This window comes from Lissotriton helveticus, chromosome 5_1 (assembly GCF_964261635.1).
Source record: "Lissotriton helveticus chromosome 5_1, aLisHel1.1, whole genome shotgun sequence".
NCBI classification, from domain to species: domain Eukaryota; kingdom Metazoa; phylum Chordata; class Amphibia; order Caudata; family Salamandridae; genus Lissotriton; species Lissotriton helveticus.
Window position 1 is genome coordinate 648,619,397 of NC_136065.1, and position 13,158 is coordinate 648,632,554.

At 39.1% G+C, this 13,158-nt stretch overlaps 1 protein-coding gene across 1 annotated transcript in view; it reads left to right on the top strand.

Moving 5' to 3' along the window:
• PPIH (peptidylprolyl isomerase H) overlaps positions 1-13,158 on the top strand; it is a 204,824-nt gene that overhangs the window by 43,733 nt on the left and 147,933 nt on the right. Inside the window, exons 2-3 of the mRNA XM_078643042.1 lie at positions 792-856; positions 9,985-10,008. Coding sequence (XP_078499168.1) covers positions 792-856; positions 9,985-10,008 — 89 coding nt within the window. The remainder of the gene's footprint in view (positions 1-791; positions 857-9,984; positions 10,009-13,158) is intronic.

Sequence of the window (13,158 nt, forward strand, 5' to 3'; positions counted from 1 at the left end):
TTATTTTGTTCTGTTCTAGTATTACTGCCATACGCTTTGTGCCTCTGCCAAGCATTTGTTTGGATATCACAGGCACAGTGGAAGAAGCCTTGGCAATAGGCTCAATCTGAAGCTGTGAAAGTGTGGAATTTGAGTAGTAACAGTGACTGATTAACTGAATGGGTAGGCTTAAGAAAGCGAGTTAGGGTGAGAATAGGATCTGCAATGTATATGGAGTTTGGGAAGAGCATTGATGTGGTTAAGACAGGTGTGTCACAGCAATGTAGTTTGGGTGAGGAGGGCTGGTGCTGAGGTAAGGGGAGATACATTTGCAAATTAATGAAGTATCTGAGGCGGTATTATAGTAGGTATGGGTTTCCGGGGAGAAGTAACGTCTGATTAAAGAAGATGAATCATTAGCACTATAAAGACCACAGTGTAAGAGAAATTTTTGGGGATAAGGCTCTCCTCCGTTATGAAACACATATTGGAGAAAACTGTCTATATCAATCCAACCCTATTTCCCCTCTCTTTGCTGGAAGTTAGGTATGTTATTGTAGTAATGTCACAGTCACTCTTTATATAGCACTGTTGATATAATGCTAGGTGTACAAAGAGCCATATTTACCACTTTTATGCTTTTGTAATGCGGATTGTATTATGTTTACTTGCTACACATTTTTCAGTATGTTGTGTTATTTCTGAGAAATTGTACCATTTGAGATAATTTTTCTAAGGTAAAACATTCTTTATTCTACCTGTTCTTTTTAATTTTTTTTGCGATTTTCTTTTCTTTTTTTTTTTTTTACTAGGAAGTAGGGCGGATGAAAGTAGAACTGTTTGCCGATACTGTGCCCAAAACAGCAGAAAATTTCAGGTACCGTAACTATTTCAATCCCTATACACAACTACAGTGTCTTACTATGGTAACTTTGTAACTGTAAAGGTCAACAAAGGGGGGGAAAAAGAGGTGGTGAGGTTTTCAACCCTTTCTCGAAGACTGCAAACCAAGGAAAAGGTACACTAGTAGCTGAAATTCTTCTCTTATTTTTAGATTTCTGGAACTGGTAACAAAGACATGAGATATACATGTGCCAAAGGTGGTTTCCAGCACACCACATGTTCCAGAAGGATTTCTTTTTTCTCTTTACAAATGGGCATGCATGCAAAACATCTGAAGGTGATTTGTATCCTAAAACAAAACTTTTTCCTCCTGGGCCTTAATTCTCCCCTTTGTCCCAAAATGTGACAAGTTATTAAAAAAATGTATTTGCCACTTCAGATACAATTTCTTGTTTTAACAATTGTGCAGCCCCAGAAGCTGTAGCAAGGTCTTTAACTTCGTTTTCTGCTCAAGAATAACAAAGAGTTTATTATGCATCACTCCAGATCTGTAGGACTCCAGCAAAGTGAATTCTTGAAACTTTATCTGGCCCAGTTTCTGTCACCCATTCTGCAGGGAAATTGGCTTTGCTCAGCGGACCTTCAGGATTCATAATTTCATGTTTGTTGCCACCAATATAAAGACCTAGTTAGTTGGGCCTGACCACAGTGATGATAGTGCTGACCAAATACATATCTCCAGTTCCTAGAGTTCTGAGGTGTTTTTCTCGGGATAAATAGTAGGCAGGAGGCCTAAAGTAGTTGAAGAAACAGCATAAGCTTATTGTACATCTTATGCAAGGGACCTCAGCTACCAACAGTCCAAACCAACTGACAAAAGCTTTCCTATATTGACATTCTCACTCAAGGTGGGAGATTTCCACAATAGAGCACAACCTAGCAACCTCAGAAAAGGAGATTGCGCAATACAAGCCACAAAAAGGAGAGACAAAAGCAGAATACCACATACCTTCCCTCTTATAGCATGAACATGAAGCAATACAGAGAAAGAAAAACAAACAATCAAAAAAAATAATGAAATACTTAGCAAACACAATCTTGTAAGTGACGAGGAGTGGTCTTCAAATGAGAAGAACACCTCCTAGGCGCTTGAGAAGTAGAGCAAGCAGCAGGGACCCCAGTACCAAAGGAAACACAAGGAGGACACTTGGCAACCCTACCCAGGTTCCAGATCCTATGGTCATTGGTCTTGACAGCATTGTTGAATAATTTATTAATTTGCAAGGGATTACCAAACTTTGAGGCAGCAGCACCTTTTCTTGGTAATTTCACTCTGATCCAGTCACCAACAGCTAAGGACGTTTTCTTAGCAGCCTTCCTCACATCCAACAAATCCTTCCTCTTCAACATACACCCAACTCCTTTTCCCTCCAACCAGCAGTATCTTCAGACCCACAGTTCGACATTTTCCTGCAGGATGCCACCCAAGATGGAATTATATTAGTAATGGCTGACCTACCCTTAAATAATCTAAAGGGAGCCACTCCTGTGGTTGAATGAGGTGTAAACCTATATTCACGAACCTTTCTTTTGATGGCCAACTCCCAATTATCACCAGAAACAACTACTAGCTGCATGGCATCTTTCAACACTTTGACAAACCTTTCTACTGCGCCATTACACTCTGGATGATATAAGGCATCATTTTTATGTTTTATACCCCTCCTCCAAAAATTCTTTAAAGAAATGTGAAGTAAACTGAACTCCGTTGTCAGACAATAACGACATTTGAAACCCTTCACGCTCAAAGAGCTCTTCCAAAAATTCCACAACAACCTGAGATTCAACAGAATTGACAATTTTAATTACAGGCCACCTAGAATATAAGTCCATACAAACCAAAACAAATCGATCCTGAGACCTGAACTTCACAGGTCCCAAAATATTAATTGCCAGATCAATTCAAGGACCAGAAGACTGTTCCCTGACATTCATTGGTTGCGTCATGCACTTCAGCACCTTGTCACTCCCAGCACACTGGGGGCAATTGCGAACAACCCTTTCTATGAAAACATCCATCCCTGGCAAACAGTAAGCCTCTCTAACCCTTTCTTTGGTTTTTGCTATTCCCATGTGACTCACATTGGCATTGTCCATCAGCTTATCTCTCAAAGCGTCAGGAACTACCAATTTACTACCTCGCATCAAGCTACCACTCACCAAGGTTAACTCATCTTTGACATTATGAAAAACTTTAATGATTTTCATCACAGTCATGCTTGTTGCCCCAGCCATCACAAACTTTCACCAGCACAAGTTTCAAGACATTATCCTGATCAACATTTTCTCTCCACTCTTCCTCTGAAAAGAAAGCTCAGTGGTAACACAAACATTCACCTCCTCAAATTACTCGCCAGAAAAAGAACCAGACTCCTCTGGCACATCAGCAATATCATTTTGACTACAAAGCCTGGAGAGACAGTCTGCCAAAATGATTTTAGAGCCAGGAAGATGAGAAACATCAAATTAAAACTCTTGCAAGGCAAGAACCCACTTCCTAATCCTGTGCGAGACAAAGTCAACCCCTTTCTTACAGGAAACATCTCTAAGAGGTTTGTGATCAGAAACAACATGAAACGATTTCCCCCACAAACATTTCTTTAGCTTGCGAATGGCTCAGTAGACTCCCAGAGTGTCTTTCCCCACAACAGAATAAGTACTCTCTGCACATCTCAAGGGTCTGAAAATGAAAAGAATGGTCTTTTCAGAACCAAAAGCTTTCTGTACAAAATCAGCACCCAAACCTTTTGAACTCGCATCTGTCGTGAGATATGACTCTTACAAGGGATCAAAGCTAGATAAGGAAGGCGCATCATTCAAACACCGTTTAATGACATCAAACTCTTCACTACAGGCATGACTCCACACAAACTCACAACCTTTTTTTTAGCAAGCTAAGCAAAACTTCAGTTTCTTGTGAAAAATTGCGAACAAACTTATTGTAAAATTCTGCCATACCCTGGAACTTTATTAATTCCTCTTTGTCCTTAGGGTGTTGTCATTGTGAGCCATAACGACTGGAGAAATCCACTCAGTCTCCTCCAAATCTTGAATGATTCCATTTTTGATAAGCTTAATTAATTTTGCATACTGTCTTTCACTAGTAAAGGAACACCCCTGACCTTTGCTTCTTGGGGTACAGTTCCTGGTTTGATCTTTATGTGGTGAACATATTTCTTGAGGCAGCCTAGTTCCTTGCTAAAGACTTCTGGATATTTCGCAATCCAGACATCAGCCCCCTAATTCACAGCTTTAACAGCTAACATATCCCTCAAATACACTGAGGGTGTTTGATTTGGATCTAGGTACACGTAAATATCCCGCAAGGGGAACCAACTAATCAAAGAATCCCCTCTCATAGCGCTATACACTTTCCCAGGAACAATCCTGCCTTTGAATTCAATAGTGCCCCAGAAATACCCCAAAAGATCAATAACTTCTCCCCCATAACCTCTGGGTTTGTTGTCTGGCTTCACTAATTTGACCTTGTTACATAGCTGTTGATCATAAAAACTCTGAGGAATAAGCGTGATTTTGGCACCAGAGTCAAAAGGCATTTTTACAGACTGATCATTTATCAATACATTCTCAAAAGGCCCCTCATTCCTTGAATGAGGAAGAGGTGTGGCGCCGCGGCCAGGGCGACTGACTCCGGAAGCTGGGGATCATGGTTCGATCCCTAGCACCGGCGGCAGATTAGCCCAGCACCATGTGACTCTGGGCAATAGCTTGCTTAATCTTCCCGACGGCCCCCAGCGCCTAGAGACCCTAACGTGTGATTGTGCACTTTACAAATGTGGATTATAATCAACTTGACAAATCTCAACAACCTCACCATCTTGCTCGTAAACATCAACTTCCCTAACTTTATTCTGCTCCCTCTTGGATCTACAGCAACGCAATAAATGTATTTTCTTGCCACAATTGGAATAGGATACCTTCCGCCCAGGACAGTCTTTAAAGATGGCCATGTGCCCAGGATAGCCACACCTAAAAAATGTACCTTGAAACAAATTGTTACTAGAAGGTGAAAAACTTTAAAAAGTTTTGGCTAAGACCGAAGGCCTATCAGTTCTACTCTTTAGAGGGAGGTTTGATACCAACCTCTTTAACATCTTTTTCATTTTTCTCAACTGCACTGTTTTTTGAACACTCCTTTCTAATGGTGTCAACCCAAGCTTTAGAATGCGCATGTAACTTCAAAATAGTAATAACTTCTTGTAAGGAGGGATTATCTATTTGCCATAAACTGTCCTTGGCTTTATCAATAGCACAACTAAGCATAAGTTGATATCTCAACCTCTCCTCCAAGGTTGCACCAAAACAACAAGTAGACGCTAGTTTTCTTAAAATGGTAATATATTGCTCTACAGTTTCCTCTTGTCTTTGAATTCTCTTCCCAAAATGATAACGCTCAAGAACCATACTTACTCTGGGAAGATAATGTATGTCCATCTTTCTAACTAATATTAATTTCAAACGGCTACACTGTCCAGAAGATCAGGGAGATGTTCAAAGACTTCCTGACCCTCCGAACCCAGACAATGCATAAACGAAGAGGCTTTCCTTTCTGCTCTTAAGGAAGTGCCACAGACCCTAGCATAATTGGCAAATACTTTTTTCCATTTGATCCACGGAATTAAAGGATCACCAGGTGCAGCTAGAAAAAATGGAGCAGCAGTGACATTCTGCATGTTTAATAATTAAGGAGAGAGTTTCACAAAGATGTAAGCAAGTGTGAATATTTTAAGAAAGACACGAAAATAAATGAGACAAAGGTTAAGCAAACAGCTGTGTGTGGAAGTAAATAAAGAGAACCAAAGCTGTGCACGTGAATACCTACAATAAATCACAGCTGTGCACATAAGGTAACAATAATAAAGTCAATATTAAGAATTGGAGCTGTGCACATCAGCGTGGGACAATAGTAAGCTATGCACATCACCGCTGGTGTAGGAATATTAAATGTTATTAAAAGTTCTCCAGTGCAAGGTAGGACTATTCAGTCCATACTTGAATGTTTGACTTATTCGGGGACCTTCACTTGAGATAGGTTAGTTGAGTCTCATGGTTATGAACTTATCATTTAGTTGTGAGTTCTCTGAGAATCTCCCCAAGTCTTTGTTATTACCATCACCATTACCCCTAATGATCTTCAATGACAGGAGAGGGTTGTGTATCTGCTTCTGGAAAGGACTGCCTGAAGGATTTGGTGTCCATTTTCACTTATCATCAGACAGCATTTTGGTAATTTCAGAAGTTGACCTCTCTCCGGTATCAAATATCTTCACAACACCTAATGGCCTTAAATCCTAGTACTTCTAGTGGTGATGCTTCAAACCATCTTCCCACTCACTTAAAGGTTTGCTGGTAGGAAAGGCACAGCTGACATTTTTGTCCGCAGGAGTTTGTCATATCCACTATAGTTACGTTAGGTTCAAACAACTTGTTTTTAGCTCAGAAGTCTTAACTTCATGTCCTTTTGCAAAAGACTAATCTGTTCTTCCATCATCTTCCATGGCTGTCTTGCAGATGTGCGAATCTTACATTATTTCCCTGGTTGTCATTCAGCTTCCAAATGGTTATCTTCACCCCCCTACTCATGAGTGGTAGCTCAGTAGTTCACTTATTTAATACCTTTTATTTTCCTGACCATTGTTGTTACAAGATCACCATGTTTAAAGTATGCAGGAACTACATGTTTTTAAAGTGTATTTGCTGAATTTGTAAGGTGCAATGTAGTCAAAGCGATATATTTGTTTCAGGCAATTAGTAATTGTGGAACCCTTTCCTTCCCTCTTCTTGGCTACCTCACCTGTGCAGATACTTGGAGTAGTGCAACTGCAACTTAGTGTAGCCTCCTTTTCATAGTTTTCAATTTAAAAAAAAGTCAAAGAAGTTGAGAAACCAAATACTGCATGATAAAATGAAATGATGCATAGGTTGGAATAGAAAATGTTGTGATAAAATGCTCAACATTATACATTTCTTTTGTTGCCCCAAATTTATTACGGTTACACCTTTTAAATCCCCTAAGCCCCACAAGCTGGCTACAACCTATTCGGAGAAAAAGAGAAATAGAAGGTGCCCTTTATCCTACCCCAATTAGGTTAGGCTCAAGTGACAGTCAGACAGAAATGTCAGAGTATCTCTCATTCAGAGAAGCTGCACATTGAGCCCTGTATCCTGAAATCAGCATGCAAACACAATGATTGGTATTCTACTGTATGATTTATTATACACTATTTGTCTATTCATCAAGAGCATTCAAATGATTGTAAATATTAAAAACAGCTGACCAATAACTATACAAATTAGGTCATTCATATTTCATGACATACCCTTAGGGTTTATTATTTTTTGCTGAATTGGTTGGAACCAGACTTCTACCAGCACTGTTGAGTTATATTCCGTTACGCTAATTTTCCGAGTCGAGTGGTACCTCCCTGCATACCATATGAGGCCTTCAGGCTTGAAGTCAGATCTCCAGGGATCAGCGCCCCTCCACCAACCAGTCGGTGTGTTCAACTCCATCCCTGCCCCAATATAATTTGTACATTTTGCGGGCTTGGTGTTTATTGGAGTAAGGAAGCATTAGCTCATGTTCAGTCCCTGTATCATTATGGAGGATATTCAAACAATACACTTGGTTCAGAACTTACCTATGTGGAAGCTTACTGCTACTTTCCTTCCTCTTCCTGCAGGACAGAACACATAAGAGCATCTTCGCCCTAGCTATTTCTTAGGCTATTGCTCGCTCTACAATTTGATGACTAGAAAATAGAAATTTTCCTCTCTGTACTGTTACCATTTGTTAGGAAAAAAAGGAAAACAATAACATGTCTGTTAACTGCCTGATTTCCATCTCAGAGCGAAATGTATTGTTACCTGCAGCTAGGCCTTTATTGAATGTAACACTTAAAGACTCTTACATCTATGATACACACCATTCCCATTTAAAATATTTTATAAAAATCCTAATTTTAAGATAAAATCACTCAAGCTTGCCACCACTTTTGAGGGACTTAGGAGGGCTGTGGATTAAAAAAGGAAGAAGGATAACAGTTAAGCACAGATTTCGGGAAGCAAAGCAATTTGGCTAAAAAGTAAGAATAGGGCGGAAGCGAAAAACAAAGTGTGTAAAGGAAGAGCGACGGAGGGTTTGAGGGAAAATAGAAGGCTTAAACTGGGGCTGCAGAGGATGTCCTACCTCCAAATAATAAACGAGAAAGAGGTGAGTGTTGACTGAGAACAGAGTTGTTGGTGAGGAGGACAAAAGTGGAATACTGGGGCTCGAAGAAAACTAGGCTGCCGGGAGGAAGAAGGTAAGGAAAGGGTGAACATAGGTGTGCTTAGGGGGCAACTCCTACCCATGTATTAAAAAGGGAGAACGTGCTGGAGTACTGAGCAGAAGAGAAGTATAAAAAGTTAAACAATCCCAACCCAAAAATGGATAACAGCAATGTAGCAGCAAACAAATCCACAATTTTACCACTATATGTTTTAAACACATAGATATGGATATTAAACAGACTTTTTGATACAACTTTTTACCTCTACATTTTTGTTGTCTACATTGTTGAAGAGGATTTTTATATACAATTTTCTTAGTTTGTAGGTACTTAAAGTCAATGCACTCTAAAAGGGGGTCTGTGTACTAATTATAGGCTCTCTTTTCATCTTGCTGTTCTCAGTGCAGAAATCCACTACTCATGTCCGTGTTTATTCTAAAGATTTTAATGGTTCAGCCTGGCTAGAAAGCAGACTGATAGTCTGCAAAGAGTGGCAACTGTCCAACTGAATTGTGATACATTGTTCTGCTTGTCTAACTTTGTTATCACAGAACCCAAAATAAGTATGGATACATTCTGCAAAGAGGCACTAGAAATAAATGTACACAAATGCAGACACATGTCAAAATTAAATTTCATAAAGATGTGATCCCCATATATACGTAGCTTGTATGAGTTTCATTGTAAAGACGTTGCATTCTACAGCATTCGGTTTTTGTGGTAAAATTACCATTGAAGTAACATTTGTGTGTTTTTTTGTTTTGTTGAGCTTCCTCTAAAACAACACTTCTTTTGAGGCAGTGGTTCTTAACCTTTTGACTTCGGTAGACCACCACTTAATCATTATTGGACCCCGGGGACCCCCACTGAATCATTATTTGAATCCGGTGACCCGAACTGAGCCTTTACTGGAAGCCAGGAACCTCATCCCAAGCATTTCGATGATTTGAACTGCAAAACATTTCACAGAAAATACAGAAACAAGCATGTATCAAACAAATACATAAAGTGATTAACTATTTTAGTTTATTACCAAGTATAAAAAAATCAACATTTTAATGGGAAGGATAGATTTTTTCTAAATTGAATTGAGGCCATTCATCATGCAAACTATATTCTGTTTGATGCACTTGCACTGCAACAACAAATGGGTCAGAGGATACTAATTAATTTGTTTGCCTCCAGTTTCATATTCCTTCACACTTACAGGATGTTTTAAAATGTACACTTTACTTCTTTATTTATATACACTTTATTAATAGTAGGCTTCACGGACCCCCATGGGTCTCCGGACCACAGGTTACGAACAACTGTTTTGAAGGAATCATTTTTGCAAGAAAGATTCACTTTAATCCTGTTTCCCCACATCTGCTTTTCTTTGCTGCCACTCCCACTCCGACTGCATTGCTACATTCCTCCTTATTTATGTTGGTATTCAGATACCTTACCCTGTTGAGCTCCCTCTTCCCTCCCTTTGTATTACAACTCGAGAAATTTGAATTTGACTCTGCGACAGAGTACTTTTTTTTGGTAGGAAAACTGTGACTATATAAACATTGATCAATGCAATTTCATCAGTTTTTACCTACAGAATAGTTTCTGATTAATCACATGATTAAATATCAGCACTAAGTCAATAAGGTGGATTAATGAGTGATTAACACCTGCTGTGTCCACCACTACTAACAGCTTGGAATTGGAAAATGGCTGGAAGAAATGTGAATGAAAATATTGTCTGGGGGATTCATATGTTCTTTTCTGTGAATATATTTAATATCCTTTTTTACAAATTGTTTTCTTTTGTTTGCAGGCAGTTTTGTACAGGAGAATTCAGGTTAGTATTTGATTATGTTCGGTTGTGCGTAGATATGATGTACGTTCTTTCTTGAGTTCAATTCTTTCTATTACATTTTTAGGTGAATTGTCCATGGAATGTCAGAATAATTTCCAAGCAAAAATTCCTGCTAAGAAACAGTAATAAAAACAAAGGGGTCTCTAAGTCTGTGCTTCGCTTCTTGCTTCAAGCTTGCTGTAAAGAAGAAATTACACCATATTTAAGTTTTATGGGTCCATGCTCAAAGGAAAGTTGCTCATTGCTAGAACCTGTGCGTCTGGTGGTTTCTCTGAAGAGCAATTGGAAAGTCATGTTAATGAACATGTGTCCTCTCAAAGCTTAATTGAATAATATTGCTAATATCGGAGATACTCGTTAAAAAATAGTGCAGCATAACACACTCCTAACAACCAGTATTACAATGTCAGTGAAAGGTAATAGTTTGGAATTAAAATGGATTCTGCAGTCTTCGAAAATAGACTATTGTGATAATATTTCAGGTTAAATATGGGTAAAAAGCCACTGAAATGCTCACTTTTTCTAAATTTCCTTATCTGGAGTCACTAACCTAGATAAACACCATAGCTTGTAAAAATATTTAGAATTAAGAATGCAGCAAGTCATACTCTGAGGCCATCCTTGGTAGTACAATACATATACATTGAATACTCCCATATAAATACTAGTATCCTATCTGCTGTCAGTGTGAAGATTAACGCTGGCGCATTTCTGAAATCAGGAGTCAACTCTGCCCTTGGGACTGTGATGGTTGAAAATGTGGCAAATATATATAATTGAAAAGCTATCTGCAACTTTGAAGGACAAAATGCATTGCTTTAAGAAAATTTGAAAACCCTTTAAAACTCACGTAAATGACCGACTTGGGGGATGGGAAGTTGGCGACCAGCACATGACTCGCGAGGGAGGGGCTAAATAGGATCTCATGCTCTTCTGACGGAGTAGGCTCCAGAGGAGGATTGGGCTTAGTAAGGCTTGTTCATCCTGGTCCCGTCCCAACAATGTGTGGCCGCCGATCCTCGTTGTTGCAATCCGAGCACCTAACGAGTGCTTAACACATCAGGCTAATTAACTGCTAAAGGTTTCTGTCGAACAAATGGCTATACCCATGGAGTTGCCATTTACATTACTTGGTAGTTGGAATATAAATTCACCAATCCCACCAAAGTCGAATTAGATATTTGATTTTCTTGGCTGCAGACTTGATTTTATTTTTTGCATTTTTTTCTGTCTTTCTTTCTTAGTTGTTCTTTCTGTTTCTTGTTTTAGGGATTATGTTTACCTTATACTGACGTCATGCTTTCTGCTGTAATGAAGGAGTAAACTAATGGAAAATTAAGAAAGCAATAATACATTAATGAAAAAGCTTACAAGGCACCCAGGCGCTCCTCTGTGCTTTCTGGCACTAGGGAAATCGGTAACAACTACTGTTATGTCCTGGAGAACAGCTAAGTTTGTAATAGCTTATGGTAGAGCACTTCATTAAGTGGCAGATTAACCACTTGGCTGCTAAGGGGTGTGTGCGAGGTCCATTGACTTTCCATTGAAATCAATGGAAAGTCCATGACGAGTTACCCTTGTCATTAGCGCTGAAGGGGTTAAGTTGCAACTTCTTCCCAGACTTGGTACAAAAAAATGAAGGTATTTTTGGAAAAATAATTAGGAATGCTGTAGATCAGCTGCCAGTAGTGTACTATTACTGCTTCTGCCATTGATTGCCTTTCTTGGAAATGCGCCCAATACAATACAGGGCTACCATTATAAGTCAATAAGGGAATGCTGGCTCACAATTTGAACAGGAGTGACATCCACTCCTTAAATACAACTTGCCTTTCTTTTGCTAAGACAGCAATACATACTGAGCATGCAACAGAAAAAACATTACAACCACATCAAAGCTCAACTAAACCATATACAATTGATAAGAGAATAAATGTAATAAGGCATTAAGATGTTACAAACATTTTCAATGGTTATATTTCCTTACGTTCTTAAGACATGTGGAAATCAGTTTGCAGGTAACCACTTGTGCAACTCTAATAACTACTTTTTACATTAAGTGAACTTAAAATCCTCTTCACAACCTCTTCCCATTTCAATGCCTCCTTTTTCTATTGACCTTGGCCACTCTTTCCATGCCCATTTCCCCGATTCTAAACACGCTTCAAACCTTGAAAGTCCTTCTTTTATCACATCTTCAGACATCTTAATTCTAATCACATCGCCAGCTTGCAATTCATATCCTTTACAGCATGCAACCTGTTAACTTACTTCCTTACCTCCTTTCTGTTGGGTCCTTAACATTTGGCAACCTTCCTGCTCCACATCTATATGTTCTGTTGTGTCCTCTCAGTTTTTAAAGGGTGTTAGTAGAATGTGGTGTGCATCTTTTCAAACATTCTGTTTGTGCTCAAACAATTTATTACCTTGAGAATGGGAAAAAGTCCCGTTCCCTCTTAGAGACCTGAATCCAGTTGGGCAGTAATTAAATTCCCTTTTCTGACACCAGCACCTTTGGCAAACCTTTTCTAGCAAACACATCAAGGAGGAATTAAATTAACAAGTGCTATCAGGTGCATTTGAAAAACTAGCTTCTCTTCATTTATAATAAAAATCTGTCATTACTTATGGTAAGCACAAATTTTGGGGAAGTGCATTGAAAGATCCCAAAAATTGAATACCTACCGTTGCACAGATTCCTCCAGGCCTCCATGAAATTCCACTGTACCATTGGCAAATTTCATACATTAAGATTTTTGTCAGCAACCCCAATTCTGAACCATAAAATTCATAGGGACCGTCAGCTATAGATCTGATGGAGTTCTTTCTTGCATGTCTAGGTTATTTGTATCTTTTAATCAAAATGAGGGAGATGGAAAGCCGATCCATTCAGTTTCCAGGGTATATTCAATAATCAATTGAGAAAGGATCAATTGTCCTGCACAACCTTAGGCATATTGCAGGAGCGGGGGGTGCGTCCCAAATTAAAAGACCCTCATGCAGGTGATGGGTATGATGGTGTTTTAGCGGTGTATCTTGGTTCTCCGCTTTCTAATCACGTGTGTGCATAATCATCAGGTCGATCAGGTTATGCAACCTCCACCAGGAGGTATTTACCCAGGGTTGAAACAG